Source organism: Schistocerca piceifrons, chromosome 6 (genome assembly GCF_021461385.2).
Source record: "Schistocerca piceifrons isolate TAMUIC-IGC-003096 chromosome 6, iqSchPice1.1, whole genome shotgun sequence".
NCBI lineage: Eukaryota > Metazoa > Arthropoda > Insecta > Orthoptera > Acrididae > Schistocerca > Schistocerca piceifrons.
Genome location: NC_060143.1, coordinates 542,740,638 through 542,767,897, shown reverse-complemented (window position 1 = coordinate 542,767,897; position 27,260 = coordinate 542,740,638). Strand labels below are relative to the sequence as shown.

Below are 27,260 nucleotides of genomic sequence, written 5' to 3'. Positions count from 1 at the left end.
AATGTTTCAACCATCCTATAGTGTTTGATGTGTTCTGGAGTCTTCATCCAACTAGTTATGCCATTGGACACAACAGATATCACTAGCAACAGGGTTAGGATTTGTGACTACTTCAATCTACAGAAAGCGATTTGGCTTCTCTGGAAACTTAACTAATCAATATTTCTTTCAGTGCCTGAGGAACTAATTAAAATTTTTCTATTCTACTAACAGCCATGAATGGAAGTGTCTAGATTTTTTCATTTTTCCATTATAATTGTTACAGAGACCCTAAATATTTTATATCTATTCTTGAAGTAATTTAAAGTCTGTATGCAGCAACAAATTCTGGAGAGCAATGCCTCACTGCACTTATTCAGTTCCACAGCCAACAAATTCCATCTGTGATAAATAGCATAAGTAACCTGGTGGAAGCTCAGCAGTCAACTATGAGTAAAGCACAGAATACTGGTGCCCTCCTCTCTTCTACTCTTTTGATGAAAGAAGAGGAATGGATGGAGTACCGCATCCAACTTGAACAACATTTTGCAGTCTACAAAACCACATGTGACTCACAACATTCTTTCTTCTCTTCTTGCATAGATGTGATAATATTCAGATTGTGTAGGAAACTATTCCCTCAAGTAGAGCCCCAAACATCACCAAATGAGGAAGTCACTAGCAAAAAAAAAAAAAAAAAAAAAAAAAAAAAAAAAAAAAAATTAAGCTCAGATTCATGTAGCAGCTGTTCATTTCAAACTTTTTCATACACATTATCACAGTAAACAGTCTTAAAGGGATTGGATTGCTGAACTCAATGGAATTACTAGGAACTGCGAATTTAACTACACTTGTGGGGCTTCTTTTCAAGAATAAATATTTCATGATGCCATTATTCACAACCTTATAGACAACTGAGAAATTGACTTTATTGTGCCTGTTGTTGCGACGCTCACTGAGTCTAGTCCTAAGCAGACTCCGGCTTGTGAAGCTCATGTTGACAACAGCTGCAAGCCACAGCAGAAGCATGTCATGAAGCATCCAGCCACTTACACTGAAAATTCACATGCTCTGAAATCTTGTGTCAAGTGTATTGTCATACATGGTCACAAACATTGTTTTTTTCACCAAGCAGACTGCTGATACTGTCACAAGTTAGGACACACACAGCAAGTGTGCCTGCAAAAGAAGTGCAAAGCAAACTCTGCTGCATTTCAATCTAGATTTGAGCAAATGGATATTAATATGATCTCACATTCTGAATCTTTACTTGCTCCTCCTGGCAATACTCACAGGAACCAAATCACAGTGCAATGTGCACAGTGCAAAACTCGGATGATAGATCAGCTATCCTCACATGGCCAAACAACAAATGGGTCTGTCTCTCATAAAACAGATAAACAGATGAAAACAATATTTCAAAAGTTATAACTGACAGTCATATTCAGAGAACAAACTGCAAACTATTCGTAGCTTTACAGATTTGGAATCGATCTGTGCCATTTCAACTAGATACTGGTGCTTCTTTAGTCACACTAATTAAACTACTTATGAGCAACTGGAACACCCTCAGCTCCAAACATCATGTCTGTGCCTCATAGCCTACAATGGCATCTCTGGTATCTCTGTTCCTGGTATATGCACTTGGTAGGCAAAATATTAAAATACGACTGTATCAGTGTCATTCACAGCAGTTCAGTCATGCTCGTGTCTCAATATTTTTGGCACAGCTGCTTTTGATTTGTTTGAATTAGATTTTCAGGAAAATGTGTATGCTATTGATACATAAGTATACCATGCTAGTATTCATCAATTGTGTGAAAATTATGGACATTTGTTTGATTGAAAACTGGAACATGCAATGAGTTTTCAAACACACATTATCTCAAAGACAATGTTCAACCACCGTTTTACTTGTATGTCTAGTGCCCCATTCACAATTAAGTTCCTTCTGAACTTGTGAAGAAGCAAGCTGGAATGTTGTTTACTTCCCCTCTTGTTTTGCCATCTGCCTCCTAAAAATTCAGTTTTTTCATTTCTGACTAATTGACATTAATGTACATGTGTATAATCTGCATTTTCATAAAAGAGAAATGTTGACCCTCAGTTTTAAAGAATACAACACCAGATCTAATTTTGTGCTCAGTTTTATGTATGTCATTTATTATCTAATTTATTTTGACTACTCCTAGTTAGTATCTTTCATTATATGGTAGAATCAGTAATTTTTTCATAACTTAAATCGTATTGTTGACTTATAAGCAAATATAAATTCTATCATAATTATAAACATTTACAAGAACAACTAATAGTATTCTTGAAGGATCTATTTGACCCTATTCGAAAACATGTTAGCAAAGTTTCAAGGCAATTAACAGTTTTGTCAAAGTATTGCTTGCATAAATATATCTTTTAATTTCATCATTTAAACAAATAATTGGGCCTAACTCTTGTAGTAGAAGAAACTGTTAAAAAGATGCAATTTTACAATGTATTCAGTTAATTTAATGAGTTAAGTTTTCATTGTAATTTCTGTAAATTAAACATCAAACAATGTGTAGTTTCAGTGACTATTATTGCGAGGATATGTAAGGGCACAATTTTTGGTCCCAGACAGTCAGTCCACAGCCAAATTTCAGATGAGAAACCCATAATGGTTAGATCAACAACAATGCATCAAATTAACTGTGAAATAAGTGTAACACAATTACGCTGTGTGCTAAAACAATGACAGATCTGTTCCAAACATACCTTTTTATTCTTCAAGAAGTGTGAAATGTGAGGTTAGGCTTTTACTGCTTGTAGATGTTAAACAGTAAACTATTGTAGCGGTATGTGGATGTTTGCCTGCAAACTATTAATGTGACTTATCGACAGTTAAACAATAGTGCACTTGCCATATAACTGTGTAATATTGAGGGGTTGTGAACAGTGAAAATAAAGGACTGTGAAACACAACTGTGCACCTCTAGGCTACATCATTTTCAGTAGTCAGTACTACACTTCCACCCTCTACTTTTTCAGCCGGTATCACAAAGCAGTACATCAACAAGGACCCTCAACAAAGAAATAAAGCAGGCAAACTTCACAAACTCAACAGATTAGAGCACACTGATGGTTGAAACCTATTTATGTTAGTTAATGACCATCTCCTCTGGTTGTCACAAGAAAATCAAACAGGAAAATCAGGCTTTGTGCCAACTTTCAAGCAGTAGTTGATGCTCAAGTGCTTATTGATTCTTCCCTGCTCCCACATATTGTGGAGGTTATGGGTCGCCTTCAACTCCCTCAGGATGAGGAAACAAAAGAATTTATGGTGGTTAGTACACAAATCAGCTTTCTTTTGGAAGCACATCTGCTCCTGCATTATTTCTATGCTTTCTTGGGGAAAGTGACAATGTAAGTTCCATCAGGTTCAAATTATTTTGATTATATCATTGAGTCTGAACAAACAGCAGTACAACATCTGGAAAATTTGGAATCTCTTTTTCAAGTTTTAACTGATGCAGAGATTAAGTGTAAATTACCGAAGTTTTCAGTTTTCAATAGTGAAATTTAATATTTAAGGCATCTCACTGACGTCAATCACACTCATCTCTTGACTAAGTATTTATAGGCCATCTGGAGGTTATCTTCTCCCAAAAACGTGTGCGCTACAGGCAGTTTTAGGCAAACTGACTAGCTATATCAAATGTATTCTGAACACAGCTTGAATTTCTGCTCCCTTACATCGCCTCCAGTGCAAAAATGTTCCTTTCCAATGGCCTGGAGAATATGAACAAACATTTCAAAAGTTACAACATGTATTGCTTAGATGCCCATGTGTTCGTTATTCTGATCTGCAAAAGCCAGTAGGATTAGCAGTTAATGCACCATCCCATGGAGTAGGGATGATTTTATCTCACGAAGTCATCAACAATGAGCATCCTATAGCTTGCATGCCTAAGATGTTGAACAAGGCCCAACTCAATAACAGTTAGCAGGGAAAAAAAAGCCTTAGCCCTCATCTATAGTGTCACAAAATTCCATCAGTATTTGCATTATAAGATACTGACTGCTCATTTTCATCCGACAAAAGTCTTGCTTACCTATGGAAAATGATCTGGAATTCAGTACACCAGAAGCTTCCTTGTCCTCAAACTGATGAATCTAATTTGCATCAGACTGTCAGAGGATTGTACAAGCTACTGAACAGGATCAATCACTACAATTGTTCAGTCACCTTCAGATGAGTTGGTCTTGTAATCTGAAATCAATTTCAGACACAGCAATACGCAAACACTATGTGCAATGCAGCAGCCTTTCTTCATCTGACAGCCTTTAGCAATGCACCCGCACTGATCATTATCACTGATGCATCCAGATTTCCACTTGAAATTCCAACAAATTTGAGAACTAGTGCTAGTATTATGAAAGGACTCGCTCCTGTCTTTTCTTTGAATTGCTTGTCACAAATTATCATTTCAGACAATGGTCCACAGTTTTCTTCATTACAATCTCAACAATTCTGCCAACAAATAGGGATTCATCATATCCAAATGGCACCATTCTCTCCTCAACTGAACAGTGAAATTGAACATTTTGTTTGCATTTTCACAGCTCAATGACCAAACGTCACGCTTCACAGTCAAGGGGAAAATGCTCTGTTGTTGTTGCTCAGTACCTACTACACTCTGTGTTTGCATGATGCTTCACCAACAGAAATATCACACCGCCTTTGATACCGCACTCTGATCCATCTATTTCATCCTGAACAGCCTGCTTCAGACCTATCTTCAAAACTTATCCCTGCACAAAGGACAAAGTTTTCTATTGAGTCTTTTACAGCTGACTCATATGACTGGCTAAGCTGATTATACCATTTGTGGCACCAAATCAATAACTGACAGCACCAAATTCAACTCAGATGACTGCCTAGGCTCATTATATCATTTGCAGCACCAAAGCCTTCATCGACAGCAACAAGTTCAACAACTTTTTTTATGACTACTGTGATCCTGCCATAGATTTTCATGTTTCAGAAAAGCTGCCTGCATTCCAGACTGCTGCCCCTGAGTAGCCCTTTTGCTGGTGGCTGAAGTTCAGGTTCACAGTTCACCAGATGATTCTGCCTTGGAAATCAAGCCCTGCCTACATACATGGCAACTGCTCCCTTCACAGGCACTGCTGCTTCCACAGCCTCAATTACCATTCATAGTGATGTCATTAGCAAACAACAAGTGTGCATCGGCCATTCAACTTCTGGCATCCACAGCAACGATGATGCCATACCCACTTGTGCCGTTGTATGGATGTCCTACCTCTGGTTTTTTGCAGGCGTTCCTCCCATCTGCCATCATGTCACAACCAATTCCACCAGCAGCACAATGGCACAGACCTCCCACATCATCGCCCGCACACACACTGTGCAATGACGGTATGCAGTTGTAGGGGAGAGGAAAGCGGTATTGATGGTGTCACCGAGTGAGATGGCGTAGTGGTTAGCACACTGGACTCACATTCAGGAGGATTACAGTTCAAACCCATGTCCAGCCATACAGATTTAGGTTCTCTGTAATTTCCCTAAATTGCTACAGGCAAATGCTGGAATGGTTCCTTTGAAAAGGCATGGTCAATTATCTCCCCCGTCCCTGACACAATATGAGTTTGTGCTCTGTCTCTAATGACTGCGATGTCAACGGGAAGTGAAACCCAGTTTTCCTTCCTTCCTTCAGTGGAAGGATGCACTACTCCCATATATACAGAAGAAATATTTGAACTGGCCACTACTAGCTATTGCCAGAGAGGGCTTTCCAGATGCTGCCATGTGATGCTATACATAAGATTACTTTCCAATGCCACCAAATGCACAGGTGACAGTGCAGTGAGACCTTTATGAACTTAGCATTATGCTAATACTACTTTAACTGCTAGTGAATACTGATGACAAGTACTAGTGAAACTGAAAGAAAGACTGCAGAGAGATTACAGGACACATAGTTATGTATCCTTTAAAATGAATATGAATATGTTTTAACCATTCTATAGTAACAATATCCATACTGGATTTGCCATTGTTTGAACCATTCTATAATGTTTGATGTGTTCTAGAATGTTCATCCACCTCATTACACTAATGGATACAATATGTATTTACATAAAGGCAACAGTAAAAAAATATTTTGATCAAATGTGTACAAGCTCAAATTGTATCAAGCTCAAATTGTACCTACCCTGTCTTCAGCCAGCCATTCTCATCTATCAGTTCTCGAGTCTTGGCCTCATCAGCCCAATAGCCACTAATGGTGACATAACCACGAATGCATAATTCTCCTGGTTCACCTATTGGCACCATCTTTCCTTCCTTGTCAATGACTTTCACCTGAAAGAACAATTGACTGTTCTCAGTATAGTCATACTTATTAGTAGCAGAAGTACTGTACTTTCTAATTTGTAATTCTACTGAAAACAGTTGTTCCTTTAGTGGGTTAGCTACTTTGTTAAAAACTGTGTGTTTTACTTGTGGATGATATGAAATATATAAGATAACCGATGAATTTCTGGATCAGGGGAAAAATTTAAAAATGAGCGTGTGAACTAATATTCTAATTCACTGGGCAGAATAAAGCTCAAAATCATTTGATCAGTTCACCCTCTGCTATGAAACGTATCTCATATTATGGTATCTCTCAGAAATGCAATGGGTTGTTTCTACATAAGCAGCAAATTTTAGATTCTTTAAAGAATCAAACTCCCATGTACAAAACAGCTTCTAATGTCTGATTACTTTACAAGTGAGTTAATGTGTTAAATATTTGATACTAAACATATAAGTGAGAAAAAAATTTAGAAAAGGTTTGAAAGGACTGTCAAAACTGTGCCACTGGTGAAGACACTGTAATGTTGAGAAGTAGGCTTTGGCGTTGGATAACTGGCCTTCAGGTGCTGGTCATTTAAGTGTTTAGTTCTGGCTCCAGCGAGTTAGTTGGAGCCAAATCCACAGAATTGTATTTTGGTTGGAAGTGCAGAAAAGGTGGAGTTAATTTGTAATTATAAATTGTGACAAACAGTTTTTCTTCATAAGGACACTAAAGAAGCTATTGTATTCCTACTGGGACTCTCTTTCAATTATAAATGATAGACAGATTTTGCACATACATTACTTTAAATGTGCTTGCCAACACAACACTTATTTTTTAACTTAACATTGTTTACAAAAAGACAGCATTGTGGCACATGAGATACAATTATGCCATTTTATAATTTCATAAACAACACACAGCATATGACTTTTTTATTTAACTGTGATAACTAGTTTTAGCTGTATTAAACTATCTTCAGATCTAAAATTAGAATAAAGAAAAACAAATATGTTAATTCTAATTTATCATGTATATTAAGTAGCTCTTTTTTAAAAATAACATAGTTCTGAACCTAAATATATAAATGGAGGTGTGGCAGGTCCAGTACTATTCCTAGTTTACATTAATGATTTCCCATGAACGAGAGAGCATGGACCAAAAGATTGTTAGCAGTAAATGAAAAGCACCAGTTTGCTTTTGTTCTACAATACAATAATATTGTAGAACAAAAGCAAACTGGTGCTTTTCATTTATTATAATGTTGTTCTACCAAGAACCGACGGAAGATTCTGTTAATAAGATTGTTTGCAGATGACTCTAAAATACTGATCACTCACAAGACACCAGAAGTACTTAGAAAGAAAGCTGATACAACACTTAGCAGTGTATATAAGTGGGCAACATGCAATAAAGTCACATGTAGTATAACTATGAACTTCTACATCAAAAAAAGATTATAATAACCTCAAAATAAATAATGAATCCATTCAATGTGTGGATAGCACAACACTTTCTTGGAATGTACTCTGACTGTCAAAGTGGGAAGAGCATGTAAAAATACCAAGTAACAGAAGCTCTACGGCACGCTCTGTTCTCTGAATTCTTACATTACTATGAGATATTTAATGTATCAGATCAGTATATTTTGCTTATATTCATTCTGTCATTAGCTTTGGCAAAAGTTTTTTGGGGAGTGAATAGGAAACATATCCGAGTTATATTCAGACTGCAAGAAATGTCAATACATATAATATGACAAGTGGCAGCACAGCTCATTGACTTTTTAAATTGCTGAAAATCTTAATCGTCCCTTATGGATATATTTTCAGAGTGTTATGTATGTAAAGAAATACTGATTATGAATATAATAGAGGGAAACATTCCATGTGGGAAAAATATATCTAAAAACAAAGATGATGTGACTTACCAAACGAAAGCGCTGGCAGGTCAATACACACATAAACAAACACAAACATACACACAAAATTCTAGCTTTCGCAACCAACGGTTGCTTCATGAGGAAAGAGGGAAGGAGAGGGAAAGACAAAAGGATGTGGGTTTTAAGGGAGAGGGTAAGGAGTCATTCCAATCCTGGGAGTGGAAAAACTTACCTTGGGGGGAAAAAAGGACAGGTATACATTCGCACACACGCACATATCCATCCATGGATATGTGCGTGTGTGCGAATGTATACCTGTCCTTGCTTGTGTCTGTATATGTGTGGATGGATATGTGCGTGTGTGTGAATGTATACCTGTCCTTTTTTCCCCCTAAGGTAAGTTTTTCCAATCCCGGGATTGGAATGACTCCTTACCCTCTCCCTTAAAACCCACATCCTTTCGTCTTTCCCTCTCCTTCCCTCTTTCCTGACAAAGCAACCGTTGGTTGCGAAAGCTAGAATTTTGTGTATATGTTTGTGTTTGTTTGTGTGTGTATTGACCTGCCAGTGCTTTCGTTTGGTAAGTCACATCATCTTTGTTTTTAGATATAAAAAATACTGATTACTATGTTAAAAATTGCTTAGTAGGTACTGGCGCAAGTAAAGCTATAAGAATGTGTCATGAGTTGTGCTTGAGCAGCTCAGGCCCAAGAAAGGCAGGAGTATTGAAATTAAGTCTCAGTCTGTCATACAGTTTTAATCTACCAGGAAGTTTCATATTAATGCACACTCCACTGCACAGTGAAAAGGTCATTCTGGATGTTTCATGTTTAGTACATGATTATGAACCTAGCAATGACTATAATCTGCATCTGGGCAGAAAAAATAAAACTGAAATGTGTTTATTGTACAATGCCTTCAAATTATATAACAAATTACCATAACATACAAAAAATATACAGGGTCCGGCAATAAAACCTCCCACATTTGATGTAGCCGGCATGTCAGTTGTAGTGAGGATACTGATGTGGAGTGTGTTTTTTGAAAGTGATGTACATGCCATTTTCAGTGTGCACCATGACGTGGCTTGGTGAGCATTGTGCGTTTGTTGTGGAGGAATTTATTCATAACAGTGATTCTGTGATTAGTACTCAGCGAGAGTTTCGGAGACAATTCAAACTTGGATGAGATAATCGTGTCCTGGATAGAAAAATCATTCAACTGTGGGTGTCAAACCTACTGGTCATCCTCGGAGCAGATGGAAAACTGCCTTAAAAACTATCCACAGGCTGGCTGGCACACTGGAGCTCGACACTAATCCACCGGGCGGTGGCATGCCTTCCTGCTCAGGAAGCAGTGCATTAGACCGCATGACTAGCCGAGCAGGCTTTACTTAATTACTTGTTTATAATTATCTCTCTCTCTCTCTGTCTGTCTGTCTGTCTGTTTATCTATGTATCTGTGTGTGATTTTTCCTCTCCTCTCACTTTTACCTTTCTGCCCGTTTCTTAATTAAATTATTCATTTCACTTCCCACTTCTCAGCCTACTCTCACTCTGGCTCTTCTATCATCTTTGAACTGAAGCTAACACAGTGGTTGCCAATATACTATCTCTGGCCTCCAACAATCTCTGACATCTTCTCCTTCTTTGTATTCCCTTGTGGCTACATCAGTGGGTTTCTCTGAACCTGAATCTGAATGATTATCCTCCTTTCCAACCATCCCCCTTTTTGTTCCTTGAAGAAAGGAGATGCCAATTCTAAAAGCTATGGTAGTATTCTCTGGTTTCAATATTTTTGTCAGCAGTAGAATGAATGTTGCCTGCTAGAGGTAAATACTGATCACCCATTGTGTCCTTTTCTTTATTCGCTTTTTTCTTTTGTCTTTATCAGCACATAAATTTTTTATGCATCCTATTCAGGTCCTCAGTTATATCTGTCAGTGTGGATTCCTCTTCATACTTAACTTTTGTAAAAGATTTTTTTGTAATTTACATTACTTATGTCCTGAACGCAATGGTATGGTGGTAAGACACAAGACTTACACTTGGGAGGACTGCAGTATACATAATCATCTAGCCATCCAGACTTTTGTTTGCCAGGGTTTCCCCAAATTACTCATAGCAATGCCAGGATGGTCCCTCCCCAATCTGGGACTGTGCTCTGCCTCCAATGGCAGGAAGTAAAGCTTCTTCCTAAAGGTGTTGGAGATAGCGATAGGGTTCAAAATAACATCTGCTACTGTCAGGCTGGAAATTAGGGAATGGATCTTGGTCCCAGAGAGATGATGGAGGTTTGCCCACACAACAGAGGAAGGAGTGGAATTGTTAAAACAACTACTGAATGAAATCAAGCAAGCTCTTTTGCTGTCACGAAGAACACGACGACACTTTGCACACATCTGTTTATAATGAATGCAGTTTTCCATTGTAGGATGACAGTTAAAAATGTGGAGAGCACTTCTCTGTGTGCAAACTGCATCAAGGTGTGCCTCAGTCCACCAAAGGACTGGGACAAAATGTGGTAAAGAGGAAGTGCGAGGAATGGAACATTCTGAAGCAGTAAGGATAACGTTTGTGAGATAGTCCACCTGGGCATCACAACTGAGGAAATCTTGTTCTTCGAAGGTCGCCAGGGAGGAGTAAAGCTGCCAGACAGCCTTAGTAACATGCCATTGGGGCATGCACATGGATGGGGTAGGAATCAGCAAACGGATAGCACATGGGAAATGGTCGTTCGATTAGATGTCAGAAAGAACAGACCACTGAAGATGATGGGCAAGCTGGGCAGTGCAGAAGGATATGTCCAAATGGGAATAGGTGTGTGAGGAGTTGGAAAGGGAAGTGGGTGCTGCAGTGTTAAGGCAGAAGAGGTTCAGCTGATTAAGGTCAACCAAGAGGGCACCTCTCTGACAAGTCCTGGGAGAACCCCAAAGGGGATGATGCACATTAAAGTCACTGAATAGCATAAGTGGGGGAGATAGCTGCCAAATAAGTTGAAGGAAGTCTGCCCTGGTGACATCGAATGATGGAGGGACATAAATTTTACAGAGGGGGAAAAAGTCAGGTGGGGAAGGAAAAGTCAAACTGCAACAGCTTGAAAATGGGTAGTCAGGGTTGACTATGAATGTCATCCCATATGAGCAGCATGATGCCCCCATGAGATGGAATGCCGACCTCCGTGGGAAGATCAAAATGAATTGGTAAGTAATGTGAAAGCTCAAAGTGGTCATGAGGGTGCAATTTCGTTTCCTGAAGGCAGAGTACAGGGGGATGCTGTGATGCTAAAAGTAGCCATAAATCCTCTCTGTGGGACCGAAGGCTGTGAATGTTCCACTGAAGGACAGTCATGATGAGGAAGAGATGTAGGGGTGTCAGCTTGGTGGTGGCCGAGTGACAGCCAGTGTAAAGTCACTACTACAGGGCACAGAAGCAGGAGGATCCTGCTCCATGGGGTCCACAGATGCATCAGCTTGCTTGTACGGTCGGTCTTTGGAGTCCAACGCTGGAAAACAGATGGTGGTGTGCACCGGTGATATGGAGTCCAGCCGAGCGAAGGTACCAGGGGGCGACTCAGTTGAAGATTATCTTCGAGTTCACAAAGGAAAAGACCATTTGCCTTTGGTGGACTTCTTTGAGCCTTTCCAGTTAGAGGAAGACTCGGGTGTTGTTTGGCTGGACAGACGGAGGAAGTCTACACAGGAGTACTCCTTCTGTCCTTTCACAGGTTGTGTAGCTGGTGACTTCGCCCCTTGAGGCGAGAGTTTGGCAGTTTGTTGCACAGCTGGATGGTGGGATGGTGATGATACCTTGGCACTAGGTGATTTCACAACCTCAGAGCTGAATTTGAGATCACATGTCTGAGTGGCCACATCCAACATGGAGCGAGGGGTAACAGGAACAGAACTATAGGTGCCAGACGGGAGAACACAGGGTTTGCAACTAGCCAGTAGCTTGCGAGCTACTGGGTAAGGCACTTTATCTTTTATCTGGATCTCTTGGACAGCCCACTCATCAAGATACATGGGACAATCCCGAGAGGATGCTGCATGGCCGCCATTGCAGTTGATATAGCAGGGAGAAGGAGGCAGGCAATCGCCCTCGTTTGCATCCCTACCACAGGTTACACATTAGGCCAGGTATCAACAAGACATTCTAGTGTGGTTGAAATGATAACATTGGTAGCAGTGCATCGGGTTCAGAATGTAAGAGTGGACCGGATAATTTCATAGCCTGCTTTGATCTTGGACGGCAGCACCACTCTATCAAAGGTGAGGAAAAGAGTGCGGGTGGGCACAAAGGAGGAATCTACCTTTTTCATGACACAATGGACGGCAATGACACCCTGTTCAGAGAGGTAAGACTGGATTTTGGCCTCGATTAGACTGTTGAGCAACCTGGTGTAAATTACACCATGGGAAGAATTCAAAGTTCTACGGGCCTTGACACGAACAGGGTAGCCATGGAGAAGCGAGGCAGCAAGGAGTTGTTGTGCTTGAGAATCAGAAGCAGTCTCCAAAAGCAAAGTGCCGTTCTGTAAACGAGAGCAGGATTTCACAGGGCCAGCAATTGCAACAACACCTTTCTGAATAATAAGCGGATTGACCGTGGCGAAGGACTGACCGTCTTGACTACGTGAGACCACAAGGAACCGTGGTGCAGTGGGAAGGGTCTCAGAATCATTAGCCTCCTTACATTTACTCCTGCTGTAGCAATAATTCTAGGGCTTCTGGGCTTGAGGAAGGTTCTAGCATCCAATCTGGAATGATGATGTTAAGGAAATCCTGAAATCTTTTAGTAAAGTGCTAAAAAGTGCTGGTAATGTACAAGAATGTTATCATCATTTGTTTCCACAAGGGAAAGATTTGGAACAGGGAGAACTGTCTCTGATCTAAACTTTTTTTGAGATGGATGCAGAAATAGCTGCCTTTGCTTTGATCAAATTCAAACCATCTTCTAGCAGCTTTAGATTCATTTCATTAGATTTATTACATAAATCAGTTAAATATACCAAGGTGACAAAAGTCATGGGATACCTCCTAACATCATGTTGGACCTCCTTTTGATTGGTGTAGTGCAGCAACCCAATGAGGCATGTACTCCACAAGTCACTGGAAGTCCCCTGCAGAAACACTGAGCCCTGCTGCTTCTATAACCATGCATAATTGTGAAAAGTGTTGCTGGTGCAGCATTTTGGCACGAACTGACCTCTTGATAATGTTCCGTGTTGGGCGAACTGGTTGGCCAAATCATTCACTCGAATTGTCCAGAAGGTTCTTCAAACCAATCACAAACAATTGAGCCCTGGTGACATGGTGCATTGTCATCCATAAAAATTCCAGGGTTGTTTAGGAACATAAAATCTGTGAGTGGTTGAACATGACCTCCAAGTAGCCAGAAATAACCATTTCCAGTCAATAATTGGCTCAGTTGGACTGGATGACCCAGTCCATTCCATGTAAACACAGCCCATACTATTATGGAGCCACAACCAGCTTGCACAGTGCTTTGTTGACAACTTGGGTCCAGGTCTTGACATGGTTCCCCAGTCATTTAGGATCCAACTAACATGGTCACAAGCCCAGGAGAGGCACTGCAGGTGATCTCATGCTGTTAGCAAAGGCACTTGCATCGGTCATCTGCTGCCACAGCCCACTAATGCCAAATTTCGCCACACTACCCTAATGGATACATTCATTGTATGCCACACACTGATTTTGGTGGTTATTGCATGCAGTGTTATTTGTCAGTTAGCATTGCTGCTCTCGGTTATTAAGTTAAGCATTGTCTGTAGTGAGAGGTAATGGCTGGACATGGTATTCTCAGCACATTCTTGACCCTGTGGGTCATGGAATACTGAATTCCCTAACAATTTTTGAAATGGAATGCCCCATGCATCTAGCTCCAACTACCATTCCTTGTTCAAAGTCTGTTAATTCCCGTCATGTGGTCATAATCACATCAGAAACCTTTTCACATGAATCACCCGAGTTCAAACGATTGTTCCATCAATGCACTGTCCTTTTATGCCTTGTGTACATGATACAACTGCCATTTGTATGTGTGCATACTGCTATCAAATGACTTTCATCACCTCTGTTTAAGGTATACCATTCTGAAATATCAATAAATTTCTTCTTAAGGAGTCAGCTTTGTCTTAAAAAGAAATCGTACAGCTCACTCAAAAAAGTCACAAGATCTTTTTATGCAGGTACCCTCTGACAACAAGGAACTATACTCACTACCTATTAATCGTACTAAACCAGAAAATTGATTAAAATTCATCATTTGGTTACACAGCTGTACTCATTCTTTATTTTAGCAACGCATTTTGCGCAATTTTAATACTATACTCAGATTACTTATACCAAGAAAACATTGCAACAAAAAGTGCATACTTAAATACTTCTCAAATACCCAAAAGCTGTTCAGCACTCTGTACAAAACAATTACTTAATTTGGGAAAGATATTGTAGCTGATAACAAGTTCCAACTAACATTGCAGATAAACTTGGAATAAAAATTAATTACAACATGAAACACCAGCTTACCTCAACGTGTTCAGAGACATGTCCCACAGTGGTGAGCATGTGATCTCGTGACTCAGACTGTAATGACTGGAACACCACTGGACTAGTCTCTGTCAGTCCATACACAGACTACAAAGAGAAAAGAGACAGTCACACTTAAGAGTCAGACAAGCAGGATAGATAGCAACAAAATCAGTACAATATGAATTATGACTTTAAAATTTGGTGAAAAAAGTAGAGAGTACCAGAGGATAGCAGAACTCCCTGTTTGTAGAACAATTAGCTGTACTCAAGTAGCACTGAAAGAAATACACTTATGTTCTCTTATATCTTTGATAGTTACTGTCTGGTAATGGTCTTTTCAACTGAATACTGGTACATAAGATAAACAAATAATATAGAACATTCAAAGTTGGTATTTTCATGAGGGAATATCACCCTTTCTGGGTGCAAGGGGGGGGGGGGGGCAATGGGGAGGGGGGGTTCTTTGGGGAAGAAGACCAGACAGCGAGGTCATCGGTCATATCAGATTAGGGAAGGACGGGGAAGGAAGTTGGCCGTGCCCTTTCAAAGGAACCATCCCGGCATTTGCCTGGAGTGATTTAGGGAAATCACGGAAAACCTAAATCAGGATGGTCGGACGTGGGATTGAACCATCGTCCTCCCGAATGCGAGTCCAGTGTCTAACCACTGCGCCACCACGCGCGGTGGCGATGGGGAGGGGGAGTACTCACACAGACTTTATTGAGGCTGAGCTTCTCCTGCACTTGCCGGAACAACTGCTCTGTGATGAGGGCACCGCTGTTGAGTGCAAACTGCAGTGAGCTGTAACGACTCACGTCGCCAGACTCAATCAGTGACACTAGGTCCACATACATGGTGGGCGTGCCATACACTGCTGTACATCTGAAAACACATAGGAGAGAACATGCCATTAATTAACAGAAACACTCTGGAAAAGCTTCATATCATCAGAAATACACATTCTGGAAAATAAAAACAATAACTTTCAGTTGCCAAAGATAACAAGTTATCAATGATTGCTTCACTGTGTGCGCCATCTGGATCCTTTCTACCAACACCACCTTGTCTTAACTGCACTTATGGGAACTCCCCATGGCCTCAATCCTTGCTAGTCCCTCTTCTCCTTACCTATCCCCTTCCCTGGCTTCACTCCAGCACTACACAGCCTTCTGCTCTGCCCACACATGCACTAGTCTTTTCCCCCCTCCTCCACTTTCCTCCTTCTCTGCTCCCCCTTTTGCTGTCCCCACCCTCCCTGACGTCCCAACTGACCTAGTGGTTCTGTATTGTCCCCACAATGTCCCTGCACAATCCCACAACCAGCACTACACCTCCCCCACCCTTACCCTCCTACCCCTCCCTCTCCAGTCGGCCCACAGCAGTTGGAGACATTGATCATGTATTTGTGTGTGTGAGTTGTGCTTGTGTAAATGTATATAAGTTTATATATAAAAACAAAGATGAGGTGACTTACCGAACGAAAGCGCTGGCAGGTCGATAGACACACAAACAAACACAAACATACACACAAAATTCAAGCTTTCGCAACAAACTGTTGCCTCATCAGGAAAGAGGGAAGGAGAGGGGTAGACGAAAGGAAGTGGGTTTTAAGGGAGAGGGTAAGGAGTCATTCCAATCCCGGGAGCAGAAAGACTTACCTTAGGGGGAAAAAAGGACAGGTAACACTCGCACACACGCACATATCCATCCACACATACAGACACAAGCAGACATATTTAAAGTTTTCTATTTCAGAAGAAAGTCTTTCAGCACAAAGCTCAAATGTACAGCAGTTTTTTCATTGTGCCTGTCTGTGAGTCAACGTGAACTCTATACTGTGAGTAGGAATCCATCCTTTTCATAATATTGTTGAATTTATTAAAAGACATTTGCATAAAGCAGAAAAGACATGTATTGCATAAGAGGAAAGGCAGTCCAAATAAGAAGACTACCATTCCTCAAAATTTGTACAGTCTAGGCAAGAAACTATCATTTTAGATAGGCACAACAAAATGACTGTCACAAATATAGTTTTTGACCCATACACACTCACACAAATGCAACTCACACACACACATGACTGCAGTCTCAGGCAACTGCTATATGGTGAGTATCAGCTTTCCTTTTCACAATATTCTTACATTCCATCCTGGATTTTCCATTGTTTGAATCATTTTAGAAGTATTTCAGGCATAAATTTGCTTCCACTATGGCAGGACACATGGTCATCTGTAAATATATATGCAGGGTGAGTGATCTAAACCATTAACGTTGAATGTTTCCAAAACTGTTGAATACATCATCATTACTGTATCCATCCAAATGAACTGACGCAAAGTTCACTACAGTAAATGATGTGATAGTAATATTAACTATGTAGATGTAAAAATCAATTACAATAACTGATATTGCTAGTCTCAATGATCAGAAAGAAAGACATTACCCATCACAGTATCATAAAATGCAATATGTAGAACATTTCCCTGTTTTGAACATCAGGCTGAGAGTTGTTTCAATTTGTAATTCATGATATCACTCCCAACAGTACATTGTGTCACATTTATTCATCCACATTTGTTAAACTAAGCCTGTGCAATACCAGTATCAAAGGAACAAAGACAAAATGCAGCTTATCTGAGACTTTCAGTGGTTAATTCATCATTAAGTGAATACAACAGGCTACTTATAAGATCATTCTTCATGATTTCTACTCCCCCTGTTGATCTACATTTTGCCAACATTCTTTAGTCATGTCATCTTTCCTAATCACCCTATGTCTTCAGTGAGCCATCTTCACCACATACGAAATCTGGCTGTGTCATCTGCTGTTGCTGTACCCAAACCTCCTCCCCACCATGTTGCTTGACACTTTTGCCAATAATATCCATCCCCAAGTTACCATTGCAACAGCTGCATCTCTATTGCTTTATTATATTCAGATTAACATCACCCCATATTCATTACTCCCTCCTGTTACTTCGCAACCATCCTGTCACTAATACAGCTGCTGCACTCCTCAACCCAACATTTTCACAACCACAAAACTCACCCACCTTTTGCCACTGCACCATCAACATATGCCACAATACCACTACCAGCACAAACAGAATTTGAACCTCATCTTTCAATAGGAGCACCAGATATAAATCCACCAGTGACATCCTCACAAACCTCAACTCTACATATTTTATCATCTACTTTGCCCGGCCACAATGTGGGTAACATATGTTGCCTGCAAGTCACATCTTGCTGTTTGACTTTTATCTTCATAAAAATTATTTTTTAAAAATCCCACAAAATATTAAGACCAACACCTCACTCATCAACAAAAAATAAAATAAAATAAAAAACAACATAAACCTGACATCACTAAACAATGGGTTCCACTCCAATCAACTCCTCTCATCACTTTCCCAGATTGTATTCCTACTCACTCCTTTAACTTTTCCTTAATTCCATTTTAACAAAGAAGAACATACCCCAACCTTCAACACATTCCAGATTTTAGACACATTCCATACAGATTCCACCATCTGTAAGTCCTCAATTCCTGACATCATGTATTTCAGGAACAAGTCTGTACTAAACAGAACAAAAGAAATAGATGTTCTGGTCACTAGGTCTGTATGTCAGAACACATACATTCACATCAAATAAAGCCTACGGACTAAGTCAGTCCAACACTATTAACAGTTTGCATACATACTGATGTAGTCCATAAACGAAGGCTTCTCAAACTTGAAAAATTTCCCTGAGAATTTCAGATATCATGAGCAAGATGGTGTCATAAGAAGAGGGGGGAGGGGGGGGGGGGTGCAGGAGGAGAGGGGGGGGGATTGCAGACATCTCACACTAATGACTTTCATTTCCTCTTGGCTGGCCATAAGCAGTAGTCTAACAGCAGTTTTTAAACATCAACAATTCATGTGGAGTAATATTCATATAATTAACATACTTTGAAATATTAAATATTTTACCTAAGATTCCCCTGATTTTTCCAGGTAAAAAGTAATTCCCGAGAATTCCATGTTTTCCAGGTATTCCAGAAGAATCAGCACACTGGCTACATATTAATTAAAAAATTCTGTCCTCTCTTTCAAAAATAGCATACTTTGACTGTTGCTAATGGTAGCTACTCTAACATATGATAGGCATTCGATAAGTAATGCAACACTTTTTTTCTGAAAGTAGGTTGATTTTATGCTGGATTCAAAAACACCACATTATTCCCACTCTTTTAGCTACAAAACCTGATTTTTCAGCATAATCCCTGTTCAATGCAACAGTCTTATGCCACCTCACTGGGAGGGCCTGCATGCCTGCTGGGTACACTCTACTGGCTGATGTCAGAAGCGACATCTTGCTGCATCAATAATCTGCCCAATCATCCACATACTGCATCCCGTGAGGTGCATCCTTCATTGGGCCACACAGATAGAAGTTGGAAAATGAGAGTTCCGGGCTGTAGGGTGGATGAGAAAGAAAAGTGCAATAAAATTTTGTGAGCTCCTCTATGGTGCACAGACTTGTGTGAGGTCTTGCATTGTCATGGAGGAGAAGTTTGTTTGCATTTTTGAGGTGATGAACATGTTGAAGTCATTTCTTCAATTTCCTCAGTGTAGCACAATGAGTTGATCATTGCTCCATGAGGGTGGACATCAAACAGAATAACCCTTTCAAAATGGCAGAACACCAACACAATGACTTCACTGGCTAAGTGCGTAGTTTTGAATCCTTTTTTTTTTTTCAGAGAGGAGGTGGTGTAGCATATTTTATCACCATTGAAGATGTTTGACAAAAAATTGTCATGATCAGCCTTGTAATGTGCAAGCAACTCCACACCGATGGTCATAGCTCATTATGCTCTTCTGTTAGGTGCCGAGGAACCCAGCGAGAACCCCAACTGGTGGACAAGTGTGTCAGCACTACTAACAGGAGCATCCATTTGTGCAGCGAGGTGTTTATTTTTGATATATTTATCACCTCAAATGACCAGGAGTCACAGCTGTGTGCCACTGGCCAACACGTGAGAGATCAGAGAGGTCTGTGCAAGCTTGTTGCAATGATGACAGACGCCTCACCCAATGACACCATGCTTTTGTTCACTGCTGGGTCTCCATAGACATTCTGCAAGCACCTATAAATATCTGTGATGCTCTGGTTTTCTGTCAAAAGAAACTCAATGACAGCTCTCTGTTTGGAATGCACCTCCGTTACAGAAAGCTACTTATAGTGTCGCCAACTATTGGAACTTCATGAAACTACAGGGGCTGAAGAAGGAATGTTCCACGATGTCCCACAACAGATTCTGCATTTTTTCAACTGAAAATGGCCAAGAAAGAAATGTGTTTCATTACTTACTGAATGCCCCATGTATCTGCACCATTCATCAGAACATAATGTAAATAACAAACACAGTTCTATTTGATAAAAGCTACAAATACCTTAGAAAATGCCACTAAGAGTAAACAACCTATGCATGTGTGCCACAGCACTAATGAATGATCTCAAAGAAAAATATAGCTCAGTTCATCGTATGTTTCAGAAATCTTAACGTAATTATCTTAACTGACCCACTACTCAAAATGATATCACCACAGAAAGCAAACACTACTCAAACAATATCACCACAAAAAGCAAACTTTTAGAGATTTTTAACACACAGCACCAAAAATTGTGTGCCATAAGAAAAAAAAACTGATTAAAGCACAATGAATCACCTACACTCTGTACTGCAAGAGAAGAGCTCCAACAGTTTAAATTTCCTTGGTTCATGTGCTTCACTTGTGCATGACAGCCAGTTGGATAATGAGATTTTGTTTATGTTACCATGGCAATGCCCCACTGTAGCTACAGTGGTGGGCAACACACTCTTCATCATTGGAACCACGTGCTTCATTCAGGTTTGTGTGTGTACAAGTGCATTCCACTAATTCTGTGGTTTCTCACCATTTGACTGGAAAATGGCTTTCTGCAGTGCAGAGAAGAGGACTTTTGGAAATGGAGATACGCTTACATCTCAAGGATGCTTATTTATATGTAGACTGCATGTTTACTTTGAAAAGGAAAGGGATAATAGTGGACCTCTGACACCAGTGAGTTAAATGATTGACATGGGTGAAGAGAGTCATATATAATAAATAGGCTGCCAATTCAGCTGAGAGTCTTGTTACTGAATTGCTCAGAAAGTCAAGAAGACTTTTTTATCGTGTGACTGAAACAGACAACTATGACAAAAGTGCTATCACGCAGCATATACATGCATACTACAGCAGGAAGGAATAGGCAACATTTATAAAGTTGATGGCAGCAATGTCGGACAGTGGTTTGTTCACAGGCAGAACAAGTCTCTCCATTGTTTTAAAGAAAATTGACTTCCAGTTGAAAAATTCTCAGGAAGAAAGATGCTAGTGGAATGCGGAGACATTGCGCCATGGAAATGTCATTTCCTGCTGCTAGCAATAAATCTGCAGAATGTAATATGGATTGACAAAACACAGGTCAACATGCATTGTACACGATACATCACATGGAAGAATGACATGTGCAACGGAACTAAGAATGGACCAATAGGTAAGGGAGGGCGACTAATTATTGTTCATGCTGGCTCTATGAACAGGTTTGTGCCTGGTGCCATGATAATGTTTCAGTCAAAAAAAAATTTTGATTACCACAGGAAAATAAATGCAGATACATTTAAAGACTGGTTCATTACTCATCTGCTAGCAAATGTCAGTTTTGGTAGTGTTTTTGTAATGGATAACGAACTGTACCATTCTGTACAGTTAAATAACACACCAACAGCTGCTGCTAGGAGAGACAAAATAGTTAGCTGGTTGGGAGATAATAAAACAGGCTTTGAACAAAATGTGCAAAAAGTGGAACACCTGGAATTAATGAAATGGTACAAGCCTCAGAAGATGCAGTATGTACTTGATACATTAACAGAGAACCGTGGCCATAAAGTTACACGTCTTGCACCGTACAACTGCCATCAAACCTGTCCGGGCTTATCTAAAAGCAGATGTCACAGTGCGAAATAAAACATTTATGTTGCAAGAGAGAGGTGGGGGGGGGGGGGGGGCTGCTGGTAAATGATGCTGTCACACAAATAACATCACAAATTTGGAAGAACATGCCAAACCACATGTGGAAAGAGAGTACAAGGTCAAATACAGAAGAAAGTCTAAGGGTATAGTCCATACAAAATATTGTAATTTCTTTATCAGATGATAAGGAAGGCAGCAGTAAAGGTACCAAAGCCTGTGTCGTCGCTACGAGAGATGCTCAGTCAGATGAAAATGATCATGTAGCTTCCATTATCCTGCTTGAAAAATAAAGATAATGTCTTCATTTGGTATTTTACACATAACATATATGCATTTTGCTGAACCCTGTTAATGTCAAAAATCTATTTGTGTGTGTTTGTGTAAGGAAGCAAACACTGCTAGCACATAAGAGAAAACATCTGATCAAGGAACACACTGCTCAGTAGAATGCTACCAACAAGAATGCTGCAATGAATTGTGTGGCTCTGTTAGGCTCTGTAGCCCCGGCTGCCGCAGGGCGAAGGGTAGGAGGGGAAGGCCTGTCACCCCTCTTCTCGCCCCACTAGTCACTGGCCCACTGCACTTCCATATCAAATAATGGCTACTGCACTGCCAGTTGTCAGAGCCCTTCTCTCACCATATGGTGTATAAATATATACAACAGAATAGGTCTTCAAGAGAAACAATAATAAAATGTTACAATACTCTGCCATGAATTTTCAAATCAGTGCACACTCCACTGCAAAGTGAAACTGCATACTGACTACACGACCAGAAACATGTGCATGTGAAACCAACTGGAAAAAAGCTAACACATGAGAAATACAACACTCTAGATAATATGTGCATACATAAAAACTACCAAGAAAAATTCCTGAGACTAGCTTATAATGAAACAGTCAATAAGGAAACTGAATCAGTAACAGGAATGATCAAATTTTGTACTTTGGACGTCTAATAATGATTTCAGAAAACAGAAACATCATGAAAATACCAGACAAAATATAGAACAAAATAGTAACATTGCAAGTATTACGGAAATAAAGCAAGATATAAAGGGACCACATATTATAAAAGAATATTCAAAAATAAAACAGGCAAACTCAAGAAAATTAATGACAGACAAATCAGACTACATACCAACATCAACAAACAATGGGAAGAGTGACTTCATACAAGAAATAAAGTTGAGATCTGAGATGGTTCAGTTGGACTAATGAGTGGTGGCAATAACTCACAGATGATATCGTCAGACTTTTATGGTTTTTAAATAAATGTTTCATTTCGAAAAATGGCATCTGATGTCTTGGTAACATGGTGGCAGAGTGTGGTTGATAAAGTTTTCTTTAAATGTAACAGTTGTAGATAATTTTGACAATAAATCAATGTTCAACAAGTGTAAAAGATGAGACAATGGCCAACAAAAGACAGCAAATTGATAAACTCACTGGCAAAGAAAATTGGGGTACTTTCAGAATCATAAAGGGAACTGTTTTAGTGTGCAATGAAATATTTGACATTGTAAATGTTGAGCTGATTAAGCCAAAAGAAAGTGAGCAAACTTACTAAGCCAATCTTGCAAAATGGACCAGGACTAAAAGGCAAGGAAATGGCTAATTCTATCGCTTGACACTAAGTCTTTACCTCATATTGGGAAAGCAAAACTGCTAAAGAGATTTGGGTTAAGCTATATAAAATTTATGATGGTCACTCAACCAAAAACATTGATCTACTTAGACACAAATTTCGTAACATTGTGTGGGAAGCATCTTATGGTATACAAGGCCATTTAGCCAAATTTGATGAAGTACAAACTAAACCGTCATTGTTAGACAATCCAATCAATGATGGTGGCCTGTATGAATGATGTTCACAAACTTTGCCCAAAGAGTTCAATTGCATTTATATTACATGTAATGATTTACCTACTGGAGAGAAGACATGGAATAAAATACAAAAATAATGTTTAAATTACAAGCTGTACACAGCAGATTGTGGTGACTTAAGTACTGCTACAGAAATCATGTCTAGAATGAAGATTAACAGCAATAAAGGCACAAAAAATTCATACAAAGCAGATGCATTAAAAATGATGTCTCATTACAAAAGGAATGAAGATAAAAAATGCTTTTCGTATGGTAAAGTAGGTCACTTATCAAAACAGAGTGAAACAGGGTTGGTCTGTTTTAAATGTCAGAAAAATGGGCATTGATCAAATGAATGTATTCACAGAAAAGTGAAGATTGTTCTATGCTTTCAAATAGTAATTCTTCCAATCCATGTGTGGCATACAGCAAACCAGTGCTTAACAGTACTGGTTAAAAATAGTCTTGGTTGCAATTTAAGTTTTTTTATTTTTCAACGATGCGTTTCACCTTATTTAGGCATCTTCAGGTTATCTTTTCTAGATGGACGCGAGAGGCACCAAGATCTGCATAACGCGTTCCCATTCAAGAGTAACAGAGTAAGATGGGGGCTCAGGTAGTAAGCATAATGCATTAAGCATACCACCTGAGCCCCCATCTTACTCTGTTACTCACTCCTGTGAATGGGAGCGCATTATGCAGATCTTGGTGCCTCTCGCGTCCATCTAGAAAAGATAACCTGAAGATGCCTAAATAAGGCGAAATCTGTCATTGAAAAACAAAAAAATAAAATTGCATCCAAGACTGTTTTTAACCAATACTGCTTTCAAATAGTGTAACATCAGTAAAACATTCAGGAAGTTGTAGTCACATACATACTTCAAAAACTGAAAACAAGTTTTACTGGTGGGATGCAACCATTTTTCTGCAGATGTAAATTCAATGAGTTGTGATGAAAGTTACACTGATAATGGTGTAACAGACCACTTAACAAATCAACATGATTGGTACCAGCATGGCTGCTGAAACTTGGAAAAAAAATCCTTCAGAATTCCAGGTATGGGTAGAAGATGGTGACATTAGAACCTCCTTGAAAATTAATGGCTAGCAGGAGGAAGAGGGGGGAGGGGGAGGGGGAACCACAATAATGACTTTGCTTTTCTTTTCAGCTGAGATATAGTAGCTATAATCAGTAGTTTAACCACAGTTTTTAAATGTCAATAATTCGTATGAAATAATATTCATATAATTAACTCACTTTGAAATATTAAATATTTTTAAATTTCTGAGTTATAAAAATAAATTAAAACTGAATTTCACTGCTAAGTTAAAACATGGAATTCCCTGAGATTTTATGAAATTCCTGAAATTCCCTGAGATTTCCCCAATTTTTCTAGGTAAAATGTAATTTCTGAAAGTTCTAGGTTTGCATTATTGGGTACGTAACAACCAGCTATGGCTGGAGTAGCTGGACATTAGAGGCAGTGTAGTGTGATTTCTGATGTGGCAATCACTGAAAACCAAGCAACTGGTTTTTACGTAATTCAGCAGTAGAGATATGTGAACAGCTTGCTACTATTATGTGGGTATGAAGACACTCACCCAGCTATCTTCTAGTGTTTGTTCTCTTCACCACCTATTTCTCTACCAGATCAAGCTCATTATAAGCCACTTTTAGCTGGAGTGGCCCCTCAGTCATTTGCATCATTTCCACCAGATATCACAAACTTCTGCATGAGAGAGCACTCAATCTGATATTAAAAACAGATAAATGTTATGAATAAGATCTCTAATTTCCCAAAAGCTGTTTACCAGGTTTCAAGGTGTAATATGCCACTGAATTTCTCTCTTTCAGTGAGATATTATAGGCAAACAGCTATTATTATGTTATTCCTATTTAAGAAAAATGGGAAGACAAAGTAACGCTATTTTGATGAGAGAGTACATGCCATTTAACAAGACTAAGTTGCAATTTATCTAGGCAAAAACTGAATAATGATAGTGTCTTTGAATGCATGATATTCTTAGGATTCTTGTCTTGGGAAGATCTGTTTGTGGATGTAATATTTGGAGCAGCTTCTTCATAAGCTGACCATGTGAAGGCCTCTGAGAAAGAGACATGGCAATATAAAAAGACACTGATGTTGACACCTATTGATACCTACCGCTCCTTTTCAATGGCTTCCAAAGATGCCCTTGCACTATAGGACACTGAAGGCAGAACAAGTGTTGACCCATAATGCAGTGCAGCAAGGAGCCCATTGCAGAATCCATAGCAGTGGAAGAGAGGCACTTGTAGGCAGATGCGATGTTGCTGAAAAGGCAAATCTCTGTGTGTACAGACTGCCAGAAGCAACAAAAGTTTGAGAACCTAGTTAATTAGTGTGTAAGTTGGGGAAATGCGATGTAACTGACGAAAGTATAACAGCATTTCCCTGTTTAAAGGACCAGTACCTTCTCATTGAACTGCAGACGTTTCCCGACACAGAAAGAGTTGTTCACAATGTTGTGGTGGGTCAGGACAGCAGCCTTTGGCTTTCCAGTTGTGCCCTGTTGAGAAAAACATTATCATTGGAACTGAAGGTAGCAAAACTAGAAAAGTATCAGATTTATTTATCATTATTACTGCAGTATTTTAATTCAGCACTTTTTAATGAATATCTACTTCTATTCAAGAATCACTCTGTGGGGCAAGAGTTGTCAATGTTAGACAGTTTTAATCAGAGATAAAAACACTACCTGTTTTGAAGTTTGTCAGACATTCCTCTGGCTGGTACTGTGTTTATGAATAACTACTACTTTCAAACTCAAACGGATTCTTGACAATAAATTTCATCAGTGAATAAATGTACTGTAATGTTTCCATTTGCTCAAATGAATGCTAACAAGTATATGTGCAAGACTGTTACATAGTCATAGTGGTAATTGTTTCTTTCTTTAAATGAGTACTCATAAATTTAATTTCATAAGACATGAGCAAATGTAAAGAGGTGGGAAAATTTAGCTACAAACTCCGTGATTTATAAGTCCCAATAATTTGTAAAATGCAGTAAATCTAAACATTTTAGCAGACGAATGTGTGGTTTCTCTAAAATTCTCATGTACAGGAACCTGTTCCCAGAATAAATTTTTCACTCTGCAGCAGAGTGTGTGCTGAAATGAAACTTCCTGGTAAATTAAAACTGTGTGCCAGACTGGAACTCAAACCCAGTACCTTTGCCTTTTGTGGGCAAGTACTGTGCTATCTGAGCTACCCAAGCACAACTCAGGACCCATCCTCACAGATTTACTTCTGCCAGTACCTCGTCTTCAACCTTCCAAACTTTACACATCTTGCATAACTTCCAGGATTAGCACTCCTGGAAGAAACAGTCCCCTAGGTTGTGGCTAAGCCATGTCTCTGCAATATCCTTTCCTCCAGGAGTGCCATTTCCACAATTATGCAAGAGAACTTCTATAAAGTTTGGAAGGTAGGAGATAAGATATTCAAGGATATAAAGCTGTGACACAATATTCTAGTTATGCTAATATACAGCTTCCCATTAAACTAAAAGTAATTCTCAGTGGGCCTACATACATTTTGCACATTAGTGG

At 39.4% G+C, this 27,260-nt stretch overlaps 1 protein-coding gene across 1 annotated transcript in view; it reads right to left on the bottom strand.

Annotated features, from left to right (window-relative positions):
- Nucleotides 1-27,260, bottom strand: part of LOC124802803 (medium-chain acyl-CoA ligase ACSF2, mitochondrial-like) — a 223,243-nt gene that overhangs the window by 23,699 nt on the left and 172,284 nt on the right. Inside the window, exons 6-10 of the mRNA XM_047263807.1 lie at nucleotides 26,121-26,216; nucleotides 25,832-25,980; nucleotides 15,463-15,634; nucleotides 14,750-14,857; nucleotides 6,192-6,340 (exon numbers count right to left, since the gene is read on the bottom strand). Coding sequence (XP_047119763.1) covers nucleotides 6,192-6,340; nucleotides 14,750-14,857; nucleotides 15,463-15,634; nucleotides 25,832-25,980; nucleotides 26,121-26,216 — 674 coding nt within the window. The remainder of the gene's footprint in view (nucleotides 1-6,191; nucleotides 6,341-14,749; nucleotides 14,858-15,462; nucleotides 15,635-25,831; nucleotides 25,981-26,120; nucleotides 26,217-27,260) is intronic.